We start from the raw sequence: 12,904 nt of genomic DNA on the forward strand, positions 1-12,904 counted from the left end.
ATAACATAACATAATCAAACATAATCAATAATAAACACATCAACACATCAAGAAAAAGGAAAAAAAAACAAAAATAGAAGAATGAAAAAATAAAACAAAAAAAGGGGGGGGGAAGTAACAACAACAACAAAATACAGGTTAAAAAAAATAACTTCCAAACATTTAATATCGGTTCCCATGCATTTTGATGGAACTTTCCTGAGAATGAGTTTATTGGATGCAACCCATCATAATTTCAGCTATGTTTGTGTGTGGCTTGTCGCTCTTAAATTAGCATTTTCTAAACTACAGATTCGGAATACATGCCATACATTTTCTTGGCTTCCCAATATGCAAGTTTTAATTGCTTTTAAAGCTGCCTTTTTAAAAAGAAAAAAGTAGTGTTTTCTTTTTGGTTTCAACTTAGTACTGATTTTATATATCTGGTTTAGATGCTTACCATTATTTTGCTTGGGTTTTCTTTTTTTTAACCACACATGCACACAGACACTATCTTCTATTGAAGTTGGGACAGCCCCCTCCCACTGATGCCACCCAGAAGACCACTCCAGATTAACTCTAGATTTTTGCCAGGCTGAAGGAAACAACTCTGACCTCCTAGGACAAGTGAAGAAGATAACATATGAGCCCTGAAGCTGGATCAAACCAAAGGCCCATGTTGTCCAGCATCCTCTTTCCTGCAGCGGTCAACCAGATGCACAAGTAGAACATAGGGACCATAGCTCTTTCTCACTATTGTTCTCTTCCAAGTGGCATTGGTGCTCTCAGGTCCTAATTGTGAGTTCCCCATTGAGGCTTCTGGTTCTGCACTGGTAATACAAGATGCTGAATTAGATGGTCCTTTGGCCTCATCCAGCAGGGCTTTTCTGATGTGCTCAAGGCATTCAAGGACACCGATTTAATCTGATACCGGAGATGTCTCAGAACGTGTATGCAAAAAGCTTTGATCATGTCCTAGAGTCCCCTACACTGATGAAAGAGCTTTGATGATCTCCATCTCCTCCCTCTAGGTGTTTCTGATTTAAAACAGCAGATAAACTAGAGCAATTTGACTCAAGGTCAGCAAAATTAAAAGGAAGGGAGAGGGCAACAAACTGGTGTCAAGACTATTTGTGTTGCATTATTGCAACCACTTAATTTTGTGACCTCCCTCTTTTGTGCTTAGTAAAGTACTTTTGCACATGAAATTGTTGACAACTAAATAAAATGTTACGGTAGCTGGAAAGAGGCAGTCTCTTGGTCACAGGAGTGGCTGACAGAACGGTATAAAAATGGAAACTTCTCCCAGTTCCTCCAACAGCTTCATCTGACTCTCTGGTCTTCATTACATCTTCTCAAAGAAGCAGGTAAGTCCATTTTCTAGGGGAAATGTTTCCGAATTTATCTAAAATTAAGACTAGATTGATTTTTCAGCTTCACACTTTCTAAGTGCATTTAATATGATATTGCTAGAAGAAAATCTAATTAAGCATTTTTAAGGAAGATGCGACCAGCATTTTTAAGGAAGATGCGACCAGCTCTCCATTATCTTCCTTCCTTCCTAAATGATATTTACATATACACTTCTGCTTTTGCAGCAAAAAAACCTCTGCATTTTACTCAAAAGTAAACTCAACTGTGATGTGCTTACTCTCTGGTAAAAAGACAAAGGATGGCTGTCTTATTTTTTCTCAAGCTCATCCCCAACTTGCTGGATAATGGTCCAGTATGTTCAAGATATATGTTGATAGCATTGTTGATAAAACATGCCTTTTTTTAAAAGAAACTTACTGGGTTATCTCAGCATTTTTTATATTTCCAAACATCAGTATTGGGGGTAGCCAGCATAGAACTAGATGTTGTGGATTAAAACGGCAAGACAAGGGGTCATTCCTTAGTGGTCCATCCCCATGCTTTGCATGTACAAGGTCCCAAGATCAGTCCCTTACATCTTCAGTGGGGCCAGTAATGTCCCCTCTCTGGACGCAGGAGAGTCATTGACAATCAGTGTAAACAATATTGACAATAAATACCTCATTAAGTATATGGCAACTAATCTTCTCATCACCCTTAGCTCAGAGGCTGCAGAGGGGAGAAGCTGGGAAAGAAGAAGCACCAGGGGAGAGAGAGCTGACAGACTCAGTGTCTTTAGAAAGCATTCCAGGAAACCCACCCACCCCCCCCCCCCCCGGACCTAGAGGGCATTGAAATAAGAGAACAGAAAGCTCAGGGGCACAAAGCACAGATCAGCCAACATTGTTGTTTAGTCGTTCAGTCGTGTCCGACTCTTTGTGACCCCATGGACCAGCGCAAGCCAGGCACTCCTGTCTTCCACTGCCTCCTGCAGTTTGGCCAGACTCATGTTGGTGGCTTCGAGAACACTGTCCGATCATCTCATCCTCTGTCGTCCCCTTCTCCTTGTGCCCTCCAGGGAGTCTTCTCTTCTCATGAGGTGGCCAAAGTATTGGAGCCTCAGCTTCATGATTTGTCCTTCCAGTGAGCACTCAGGGCTGATTTCCTTCAGAATGGATAGGTTTTATCTACTTGCAGTCTCAAGAGTCTCCTCCAGCACCATAATTCAAAAGCATCAATTCTTCGGTGATCAGCCTTCTTTATGGTCCAGCTCTCACTTCCATACATTCCAACGTAGGGGTGACATATAATAGGAGAGACGGAGGGGGTGGGGTTTCACTCAGAGCAACGGCATTAACCCGAGATGATACGTTTCTAAGTCTCTCTCTGTGAACATTGAATAAAATACCTTGGTAAGAACGTCTTGTCTATCTATTGCTGGCAGCCTGCCGTGAGGGAGAGGGATTGGATTCCCTGAAGCCTGACACTTCCCTTCTTCTCTTTCCATGGTTCATTTTGCATATCTTTTATCCCTGCATATTTTACAAAAAAACCTATATCAATGGGTTTTCCATTATTATATCCATCAAAAATTATTTGCACTGTTGAATTTATCTTCATGCTGCCAGAGTTTTCAGCTGTACACATGCAATTTTATGTTTTAGTTTCATCTTCAGCCATGGCTTTCTGTGGCCCATCCTGTGCTGTCCCATCCTGTGCTTCCACCCCCACCGTTGGATTTGGATCTGCAGCTCTTCATAGACGCGGAAGTCTTGGCTACGGATACGGAGGTCTTGGCTACGGCTATGGAGGTCTCGGCTATGGTTATGGAGGTGCTGAAAGAGCAGCCAATCTCGGTGTCCTGGACGGAGTCATCCCTTCATGCGTCAACCAGATCCCACCAGCAGAGGTCGTCATCCAGCCACCTCCCACTGTCTTGACCATCCCAGGGCCCATCCTCTCTGCCAGCTGCGAGCCTGTGTCTGTTGGAGGCAACACTCCATGTGCTGTTGGTGGTTCCGGGATCGTAGGGGGTTATGGCTATGGAGGGTGGGGCTATGGGTCTGGCCTCCTTGGAAGCTCTGGGGGCTGGGGCTATGGTTTGGGCTCCGGGAAGGGGGCACTCCTTGGAAGGAGGTTTGGGCGCCGTGGTAGCATCTGTTCATAGGTCAATTAAACCCGAGAATAATATTACGAACTGATAATCAGAGAGCTTGATACAGATCCATTCACTAAGGTTCAGAAGACCTGAATCCAAGCAACCGCTGCTGAAGTTGAACCCTCTTAATTCCCCCCTCTGTATTAGGAAGTTGAGAAGACCAAGAACTATCTACAATATGCACCTTTTTGCCCTATTGTACAACTATCCTTTCTTTTTCTTTGACCTTTTCAATAAAGCTTGTTCTGCATTCTGATAACCTGTGTGTCTTTGTTTTTAAAACTCCACCTCCAGCTTCTCGTAGCAAGGTGCCCAAGGTCTTAAACCCTTTTTTGTCCAAATCAAAATTGGAGTATGGGGGGGGGTATCTTTATCTCTTGCATCCTGAAGGGTTTACATTGAGTGTGGAAAAAGTATGTTATATTCCTCTAGAAATTACTATTCTCCTCTTATTCAACATGAGTACAGGATCTCTCTCCGGGGCACCCTGACTGGTTATTCATTCAGAGAAATGAATCATAGTCAGGGGCCAAATGCAACTTTTTGCTGATCGCTAAAGGACCAGGGAGGGTGGGTTAAATAGGTGCAAGGAAGCAGTTGTGCCCCTTCTCCTGATTCCTCTTTGCTGTCATTTGGGGAAGTGGGTCATAATTAAATCATATGACTGGGGGAATAGATTTCTCATAACAACAGGGAAGGTTATAGGGTTCAAGAAGAGTCCTTGGTGCGCCTTGATTGGGGGTACATATCAAGTGACCCTCAAGAGTCTAGACCAGGGGTCAGCAAACTTTTTCATTTTTTTAAAATAAATTTTTATTAGTTTCTTTCTTTCAAAACATTAACACACAACATGTTTACAGAAAAGAAAAGAAAAACATTCTACAGTACATACAAAAAATCTTTAACAATAGAAAAAAAGCAAAAATATAAATTAAACATTCATTTATGTCTTCTCTATGTTGACTTCCAATTTTTCACTCTGTAATTTACATATATTACCCTTACTATATCGCACAATTCTTATTCTATTTATTCATTATATTTCCTTTAACTTCAATTTAGGTTCAATTATGTTCTGCCGTTTGGATTTTGGATATCTTATTATCCAATATATATTCACCAAAGATCCTCCATTCCTTTTTGTTTTGTTTTGTTTCGTTTGCCCTCTAATTCTTCCAATAAATTTTGCTAGCTGTGAGTATTCTTTCATTAGAATTGTTCCTTCTAAATATAATTCCAGAGGATATTAAAAGTGCAAATAGAACGCTGTTAATGTATGGAATAGTAGCGGCAAGAGTATTAGTCACAAGAAACTTGAAAAGCAAAAACACACCCAGCATACTAGATTGGCAAATTTTAATGAAGGATCGGCAAAGTTTTTCAGCGGGGGGCCAGTCCACCGTCTCTCAGACTTTGTGGTGGGCCGGACTATTTTTTTTGGGGGGGGTGGATGAACAAATTCCTATGCCCCACAAATAACCCAGAGATTTTAAATAAAAGCACACGTTCTACTCATGTAAAAACACGGTGATTCCCAGACCATCCGCGGGCCGGATTGAGAAGGCGATTGGGCCCTAGTTTGCCTATCTATGGTCTAGACCAGGCATAGGCAACCTTGGCTCTCCAGATGTTTTGGAACTACAACTCCCATGATACCTAGCTAACAGGGCCAGTGCTCAGGGATCATGGGAGTTGTAGTTCCAAAACATGTGGAGAGCCAAGGTTGCCTATGCCTGGTCTAGACATTACTGGACTCCAGCTCCTGTCATCCCTGTCCTTGGGTCAGGATTGCTGGATCTGGTGCAAGTTAGAGTCCAACAACTTTTGCAGAGTCAGAGCTTCCCCATCCCATCCCATCCCATACCTAAAAGCATGAAGTGGGAGTGACAAGTCTTGTCCTAATGGTGAGAACTATGGACTCGGAAAGGACAGAAGAGAAGAAGAGAGAGCCCTGTTGGGTCAGGTCAAAGGCCTTTCTTGTGCAGCATCCTGTTCTCAAAGTAGCCAATCAGTTGCCTATGGCAAATATGTTTCTGTATAATCAGATAGGAATGATGTTATAACATCATTGCAGTGTGAAAGTGCCTATCTAATCAAAAAGTGAACAATACATGAGGAGAGAGGGAGAGAATAGAGATCCTTAAGTTTAATGAGGACATATAATGTCTGGCTCGAGGGATTTTCTCCTCCCCCAGTAGCATCAAGGAAGAAACAAGAAAGTTCGTATTTATGGTTTTATTCAGTCATCGTGGTGAAAGGCAAATAATTCCAGTCTTTAACTCCATACTGACGTTGCTCACTCTGATCTCCTCCCCTTCCTTCCCCAGCAGCAGCCTGTGGCTCAGCAACACTCCTGAGGGGGGCCTCAGGAGTCAAATGTTGTTGAGCCCTTGGCTCTTGAATTCTCGTTGAGCGGCGAGTATGTGGGGATGGTGGAGATTCTGTGCTTTCCAAGGACATCTCTGCTGGCAGTTCTCCAACTCCCACTCCTTCTTCTGACACCTCATAACTTGGCAAATCTAAAATCAGACCTAAATAGTCCACCCCAGATCTCTTTTTCTTTCCTCCTTGCTGACAGACCGTGAGAGCTTAGCAGGGGGTATAGCAGATGCTGCCTCTACGCCCCACAAACCCATAACGGCCACGGCCCCCCAAAGCACCAGAGCTAGACCCCAGAAGACCGGCACCACCATAGAGACCTCTGCCAAATCCACTGCCAAATCCGCTGCCAAATCCGGATCCATAACCACCAGCAGCACATGGGGTGTTGCCTCCGACAGACACAGGCTCGCAACTGGCAGAGAGGATGGGTCCTGGGATGGTCACGATGGAGGCGGGTGGCTGGATCACGACCTCTGCTGGTGGGATCTGGTTGACGCATGAAGGCTGGACTCCAGAAAGAATACCAAGGCTAGCAGAAGGGACGCCGGATCCAACCAGGGCACCGGAGCCAAAGCCATAGCCAGAACCATAGCCAAATCCACCGCCAAGGCCACCGCCAAGGCCACCGCCAAAGCCACCAAGACCGGCTGATCCAAAACCAACGACTGGGGTGGAAGCACAAGATGGGACAGCGCAGGATGGTCCACAGGAAGCCATGGTTGAGTCTGGAAAGACATAGGCAGGCACATATGTAACATCATATCCAAGAAACAAGCAATGAAAACTATGGGTTGCATCCAACTACCAATCATGAGTAGACATGTCCATTGATTTAAATGGGTCTCATGGAAAAACTTTGAATACATGGAGAAACATGGAATACAGCCCTATGTATTCCCAGTGACACAGTATATCAAGAGAGGGAAAGACCAAACCATATAATGAGCATCTTCATTCCCCCCCCCCATATCTGAAGGACCAGGAAAAGCGGTAGGGACATTATTTTAGTTCAACAACACCTATGGACTCAAGGTTGAAACACTGGTGCAGGGAGTTCTGACCAAATGATCTAATGGCCAATTCCATGATGGTTATGCTCTGCCTCACCAGTTACAAGCAGCATGCTTCTGCATACCAGTTGCTGGCAACTGCAGAAGGGGAGATTGCCATTGCATGTGGGTCTTACGGGTGGGTTTTCAACAGGCATCTGATTGGCTTGTGTGGGAACAGGATCCCAATCTAGATGGGCCATTTGCCTGATCAAACAGCAGCTCTTCTTAAACCTTGCAACATATACAAGGTTCAGACTATTTATTGAGGTTCTTTCAGTGAGTGTAGTGGTGAAAACATGGCATAGAATGGAGTTAGACACTATGCAAAAGCTTCATTTAAGTTGTATTAACTGGACTCAGGATGTCATTGGCACCTCCCCTAAAATAGTCTAGGGTAGGAATGGAAACTCAGAAGATGCCCCTGTTCCAAGCAATGAAAACTATGGGTTGCATCCAACCACCAATCTGAGTAGACATGTCCATTGATTTAAATGGGTCTGCTTAAATTATGACAAGCATGGGAACCAAGCCTCTGATTTTTCAATTTCTTTAACCCTGCAAAGCTTCATTCGTTACATACCGATACAGTGGAACCTCGGTTTATGAACACCTTGGTTTATGAATTTTCGGTTTATGAACACCGCGGACCCATCTGGAACGGATTAATTCATTTTCCATTACTTTCAATAGGAAAGTTTGCTTCGGTTTATGAACGCTTCAGTTTCTGAACAGACTTCCGGAACCAATTACACCCATGCTTCAGTTTATGAACGCTTCAGTTTAAGTACTCCGCGGACCCATCTGGAACGGATTAATCCACTTTCCATAATTTTCAATGGGAAAGTTCGCTTCAGTTTATGAACGCTTCAGTTTAAGTACTCTGCGGACCGTCTGGAACGGATTAATCCACTTTCCATTACTTTCAATGGGAAAGTTCGCTTCAGTTTATGAACGCTTCAGTTTATGAACAGACTTCCGGAACCAATTGTGTTCATAAACCGAGGTACCACTGTATACTTACTCCAGAACAATGTTTTTTTTCATATATTCTTTAACACAATCCCGTTCTGTTGCTCATTTTTAGTCCGATTGTCCACCTTGAGGATGGTGTAAATCTTGCCAAATTTATATATTCACAAAGTTTAATTTGCCATTCTTTTATTGATGGGATTTCCCTCCCTTTCCAATATTTTGCTATGAGCATCCTGGCAGCTGTTGTTGCATAGAGGAATACTTTCCTTTGATTGCCAGGAATATCGTTTGTAATTACACCTAAATTATACCAGTCTTTGGGGGCCAGTGGAAACATTTTATTTTTGAAAATAGTTACTATAGGGGTGGGGAGGCATGGCCTATCAGAAATCGGCAGCATGCTTCTAAATACCAGTTGCTGGAAACTCCAGAAAGGGAGATTGCAATTGCATGTGGATCTTATGGATGGGTTTTCAACAGGCATCTGATTGGCCTATGTGAGAACAGGATGCTGAACTCAATGGGCCATTTGCCTGATCCAACAGCAGTTCCGAATACTGCTATTTAGATGAGGATCCTGGAATAAATCTCTACCCCAAGCATCCCCAAACTGCGGCCCTCCAGATGTTTTGGCCTACAACTCCCATGATCCCTAGCTAACAGGACCAGTGGTCGGGGAAGATGGGAATTGCAGTCCAAAATATCTGGAGGGCCGAAGCTTGGGGATGCCTGCTCTACCCCCTCCCACACAGAATTACATCTCTGTTTCCAAAGAGAGAAGAAATATTAAATCAGTTTTAGGTTTGTATCATAGGTAGGCACTCCAAGCATATAGAATAAAACATGCTGAGAATGTGGAATTCTAAATCCCCAGCTAACTGTTGAAAGGCATTGGAAATTCAAAAGAGCTAGACATGTGTGTGGAAGTCTAAGAGAAATACTTCAAAGGAACTAGGTAGCACAAATACACCATGAAGATTTAGTATAAATGTACATTGGTATTTAAAATCTCTGAGACAAGTCCTACGTTGGCAGGTATAAGTAAATGGAAGCAAACTGGAGCTTCTTCGGAGATGAATCAGTGTAACTATTCTAAAAGTTCTCCATAAAGTAATATTTAGAATCACAGAACTGTAGCTTTTTACACCATCAATTCCTATAGCCATCAATTCAGACCTCCAGTGCAGGAGATATTGACTACCCAACTTTCTAGTCAATCACTTCCTTCATCAAACCAATCGGTTTCTTTGGGGAAGGATTCTGGCTCTGTTTAAAGCATCTACTTTGTAGGCAGAAGGCCCTGGTTCAATCCCCAGCATCTTCAGGTAGGGTTGGCAGATACACCCAATGTGGAACCCAGTATAGACCAGTTGTGGGGAATCTTTTACCCTCCAGGGACTGCTGAACTACTACATCCATCATCCCTGGCCATTGGCCATGCTTGCTAAGGATGACAGGAGACATAGCTCAGCAACCTCTGGAGGACCAAAGGTTTCCCACTCCTGGTGTATCCCACTCCTGTTGTAGACAATAATGAGCTAGATAGACCAATCATCTGAATCGATATAAGGCAGCTTCCTGTGCTCCTTGCTTTCCTACAAACTGTGCTATGTCCAACCAATATTGACCTTCCTCTAGTTTTTACCCATTTAATCTATGCAAGGACTTGGACAAGCCAAGCTTACCTGTGTTGTTTTGATGAGTGGGAAGTTGAGAGATGATGAGAGGTGAAGCTGTTGGTGAGCCGTGGAAGAAGGAGAGCTTTTATAGCATCCTCATGGAGTCCTTAATGGTTGGGAGACGCCCCTTCACACTTAATGTCTCAATTATCCATGATCAAAATCTGCTGCTTCCATCATAGTCTAAAATTGCTTTAATAAGCCAAACATTGTCAGGATGCCAACTCTGTAATCAGCTTATTACACAACATGTTCATTTTTCCCCCATTTCTTCCCTCCGGGGATTGTACACTGTGTTCCGTTGGCTTGGGAAGGAGTCTCGTTGGTAGGAAAAGTGGGACTTATTTCCTTTCGTTCTGTTTTTAAATATACAGCATTTTTTAAAAAAATGAAAATACAAAGAAAGAGAAACTACGATAGAGCCCCCAAGTGTCCTTCTTTTCCTGGGGAAAGTCCTTGATGTACAGAAGCTCACCCGGTCTCTGATTTGGTCCCAGAATGTCCCACTTTTCCTTAGGATGTCCCTATTTTCATTGAAGAAATGTTGGAGGGGATGGAGTTATACAACCCCTGAGCCTAGGAGATAAGTAATTATGCAACCTTTAGAAGACATCTGAAGGCAACCCTGTATAGGGTCATTTTTAAATGTTTAATGTTTTATTATGTTTTATATATGTTGGAAGCCACTCAGAGTGGCTGGGGCAACCCAGAATCTCTAGCCATTTTTTGGGGGGAATTACAGGAAAAGATGTGCAGGTCCCCTCAAAGCAATTTCTGTGACATCAGACATGATTTCTGGAAACTGAAGTTATTCACCTTTTGAAAGCCACAATTTCCAGAGTTCCTTTGTTTGTTAAAGAGTTGTTTGTTAAAGCACCCTGGAAATTATAATTCTCTGCTGGGAATAGGAGTCCCCTAACAACTTTTTGCCCCCCTTAACAAACTGCAGTTCCCATTCTTTGGGGACTTTAAATATCCATGGCTATTTACAGCACCCTAATGATGCTTTAAATGCGGGACGCGGGTGGTGCTGTGGTCTAAACCACAGAGCCTGGGGCTTGCTGATCGGAAGGTTGGCAGTTCGAATCCCCGCGACTGGGTGAGCTCCCATTGTTCGGCCCGAGCTGCTGTCCACCTAGCAGTTCGAAACACGTCAAGTGCAAGTAGATAAATAGGTACCGCTCCGGCGGGAAGGTAAACGGCGTTTCTGTGCACTGCTCTGGTTTACCAGAAACGGCTTAGTCATGCTGGCCACATGACCCGGAAGCTGTCTGCGGACAAACACTGGCTCCCTCAGGCTATAGAACAAGATGAGTGCATAACCCCAGAATCGTCCACGACTGGACCTAACGGTCAGGGGTACCTTTACCTTTACCTTTAATGATGCTTCACCTATATAGATGAGATGGGCCTATATATATATTTTAAAAAAATGCAGACTGAATCAGATGAATTCAACTTAAGATGGGGAATATGAGAAACAGAGAGAGATTGGAATTCATAGTCTTCAATTCCACCGTTCCCAGGATTCATTGGGGGAAGCCATGGTGATTGTGTTAAATGGATATTGTCGGTGGCACCCAAGGCCAGATTTAGGTTTGATGAAGCCCTAAGCTGCTGAAGGTAACAGGGCCCTTTATATGTCCAGCTGCCCTTTGTCAACAACAAATTATCACTGGTTTTTGTGTGTGTTGAATATATGCTTTATGATAATTTATGGACCTAATAGGTATCTAATAGGTATCTAAAGCCATTTGCACATAACAAAATATGTATTTTATAAAAGTAATTGTTGAACTGATATACAATTAAGAAGTATATTAATAGTGAAATACAATTAAGAAGAAGTATATTAATAGTTAAATTAAGCTCTAACTTAAAAGGATTTCTTATTCATAACAAACTTAATAAGGCAAACACATTGGCATTTGGCAATAACAAAAGTTCCTTTAGAAACACAATTTACAAAGACTCATAATCTAGTCACTAGAAACTTGCTATAACATGAAATAATAATAGGTGTAAATATATGATGCAAACTACGAATCATTCTAAATAGCTACAGTATATTAATATGAAATTAAGTGTTATAACCTGTACAATGCAATTGTAGTTAATACAATGCATTTTTATATAATATCAGTATCACCATAGTATCACCATAGAGTGGCTGGGGGAACCCGGCCAGATGGGCGGGGTATAAATAATAAATTATTATTATTATTATTATTATTATTATTATTATTATTATTATTATTATTATCACTGTTCATTGGGACAGCAGACCTTATTTGTTTTTTATCTTATATTTTGGAAATGTACACCCAGGTTTCTTTTCCTTTAATTTTTTTGGGGGGCCCCAAGAGAGTGGGGCCCTAAGCTATAGCTTGCTTAGGTTATGCGTGAATCTGGCGCTGTTGCTGCCTGATCAGCTGAATAGTGTGAACCTCACAGGGCAATTCCAGAGTCAGCAATCTTAACAGGAAAAAACCCCACAAGCAACTTTGTGGCTAGAGGATCATCTCCATGCTTTGATGCCTTCCGCTGGTGTCAGGTACCAGGTGTTGGCTGTTTGGGTTTCCTGCTAGAGGATTCTTGATGGCTTTCCAAAATTGTTGACAAGATCAGAAGAAACCAAGAAAGCAAGTTAAGTGCCATGACCCCATGCAATCCTGCATTCCAGCATTAATTGAGCCACTTTGCACTGCTTGTAATTATTTGCCCATAAAGAAAATTGTAGTGTGTGCTTGCTAAAATGCTCAGTTTATTTAATTCAAATGATCTGAATGTGTTTTTCCCAGGGTTTAATGCAAGACAAGCTTAAAGTTTGCACAGGTTGTACTTAATCTACTTGAAGGATCTACATTGGCTCCCAGTACGTTTCTGAGCACAATTCAAAGTGTTGGTGCTGACCTTTAAAGCCCTAAATGGCCTTGGTCCAGTATACCTGAAGGAGCGTCTCCACCTCCATGGTTCTGCCCGGACACTGAGGTCCAGCACCAAGGGTCTTCTGGTGGTTCCCTCATTGCAAGAAGCCAAGTTGCAGGGAACCAGGCAGAGGGCCTTCTCGGTAGTGGTGCCCGCCCTGTGGAACGCTCTCCCATCAGATGTCAAAGAGAAAAACAGCTACCAGATTTTTAGAAGACATCTGAAGGCAGCCCAGTTTAGGGAGGCTTTTAATCTTTAATCGATTATTTCATTTCATTTTTCTGTTGGAAGCCGCCCAGAGAATGAAGAAATCTCAGCTAGAGCATCCATGACAGGTGGCCACCCAACCTCTACTTAAAAACCTCCAAGGAAGGAAAGTCCAATAACCTCAAGAGAAACTG

The 12,904-nt window shown here is 42.7% G+C and overlaps 2 protein-coding genes across 2 annotated transcripts; one reads left to right on the top strand and one right to left on the bottom strand.

The window, feature by feature from the left end:
- Window positions 1-1,214: 1,214 nt before the first annotated feature.
- On the top strand, window positions 1,215-3,735 carry LOC132591337 (uncharacterized). Its single transcript, XM_060269597.2, has 2 exons — window positions 1,215-1,346; window positions 2,997-3,735. Exon 2 carries the CDS (start codon window positions 3,011-3,013, stop codon window positions 3,497-3,499), a length of 489 nt encoding a protein of 162 aa, XP_060125580.1. The 5' UTR covers window positions 1,215-1,346; window positions 2,997-3,010; the 3' UTR covers window positions 3,500-3,735.
- Window positions 3,736-5,386: 1,651 nt separating this feature from the next.
- LOC132591330 (uncharacterized) lies at window positions 5,387-9,698 on the bottom strand. The gene is made up of 2 exons (XM_060269568.2): window positions 9,582-9,698; window positions 5,387-6,597 (listed from the first exon to the last, which is right to left on the bottom strand). Exon 2 carries the CDS (start codon window positions 6,587-6,589, stop codon window positions 6,080-6,082), a length of 510 nt encoding a protein of 169 aa, XP_060125551.2. The 5' UTR covers window positions 6,590-6,597; window positions 9,582-9,698; the 3' UTR covers window positions 5,387-6,079.
- Window positions 9,699-12,904: the final 3,206 nt, after the last annotated feature.

Source organism: Zootoca vivipara, chromosome 16, assembly GCF_965207765.1.
Source record: "Zootoca vivipara chromosome 16, rZooViv2.hap1.1, whole genome shotgun sequence".
In the NCBI taxonomy this organism is placed as follows: Eukaryota; Metazoa; Chordata; class Lepidosauria; order Squamata; family Lacertidae; genus Zootoca; species Zootoca vivipara.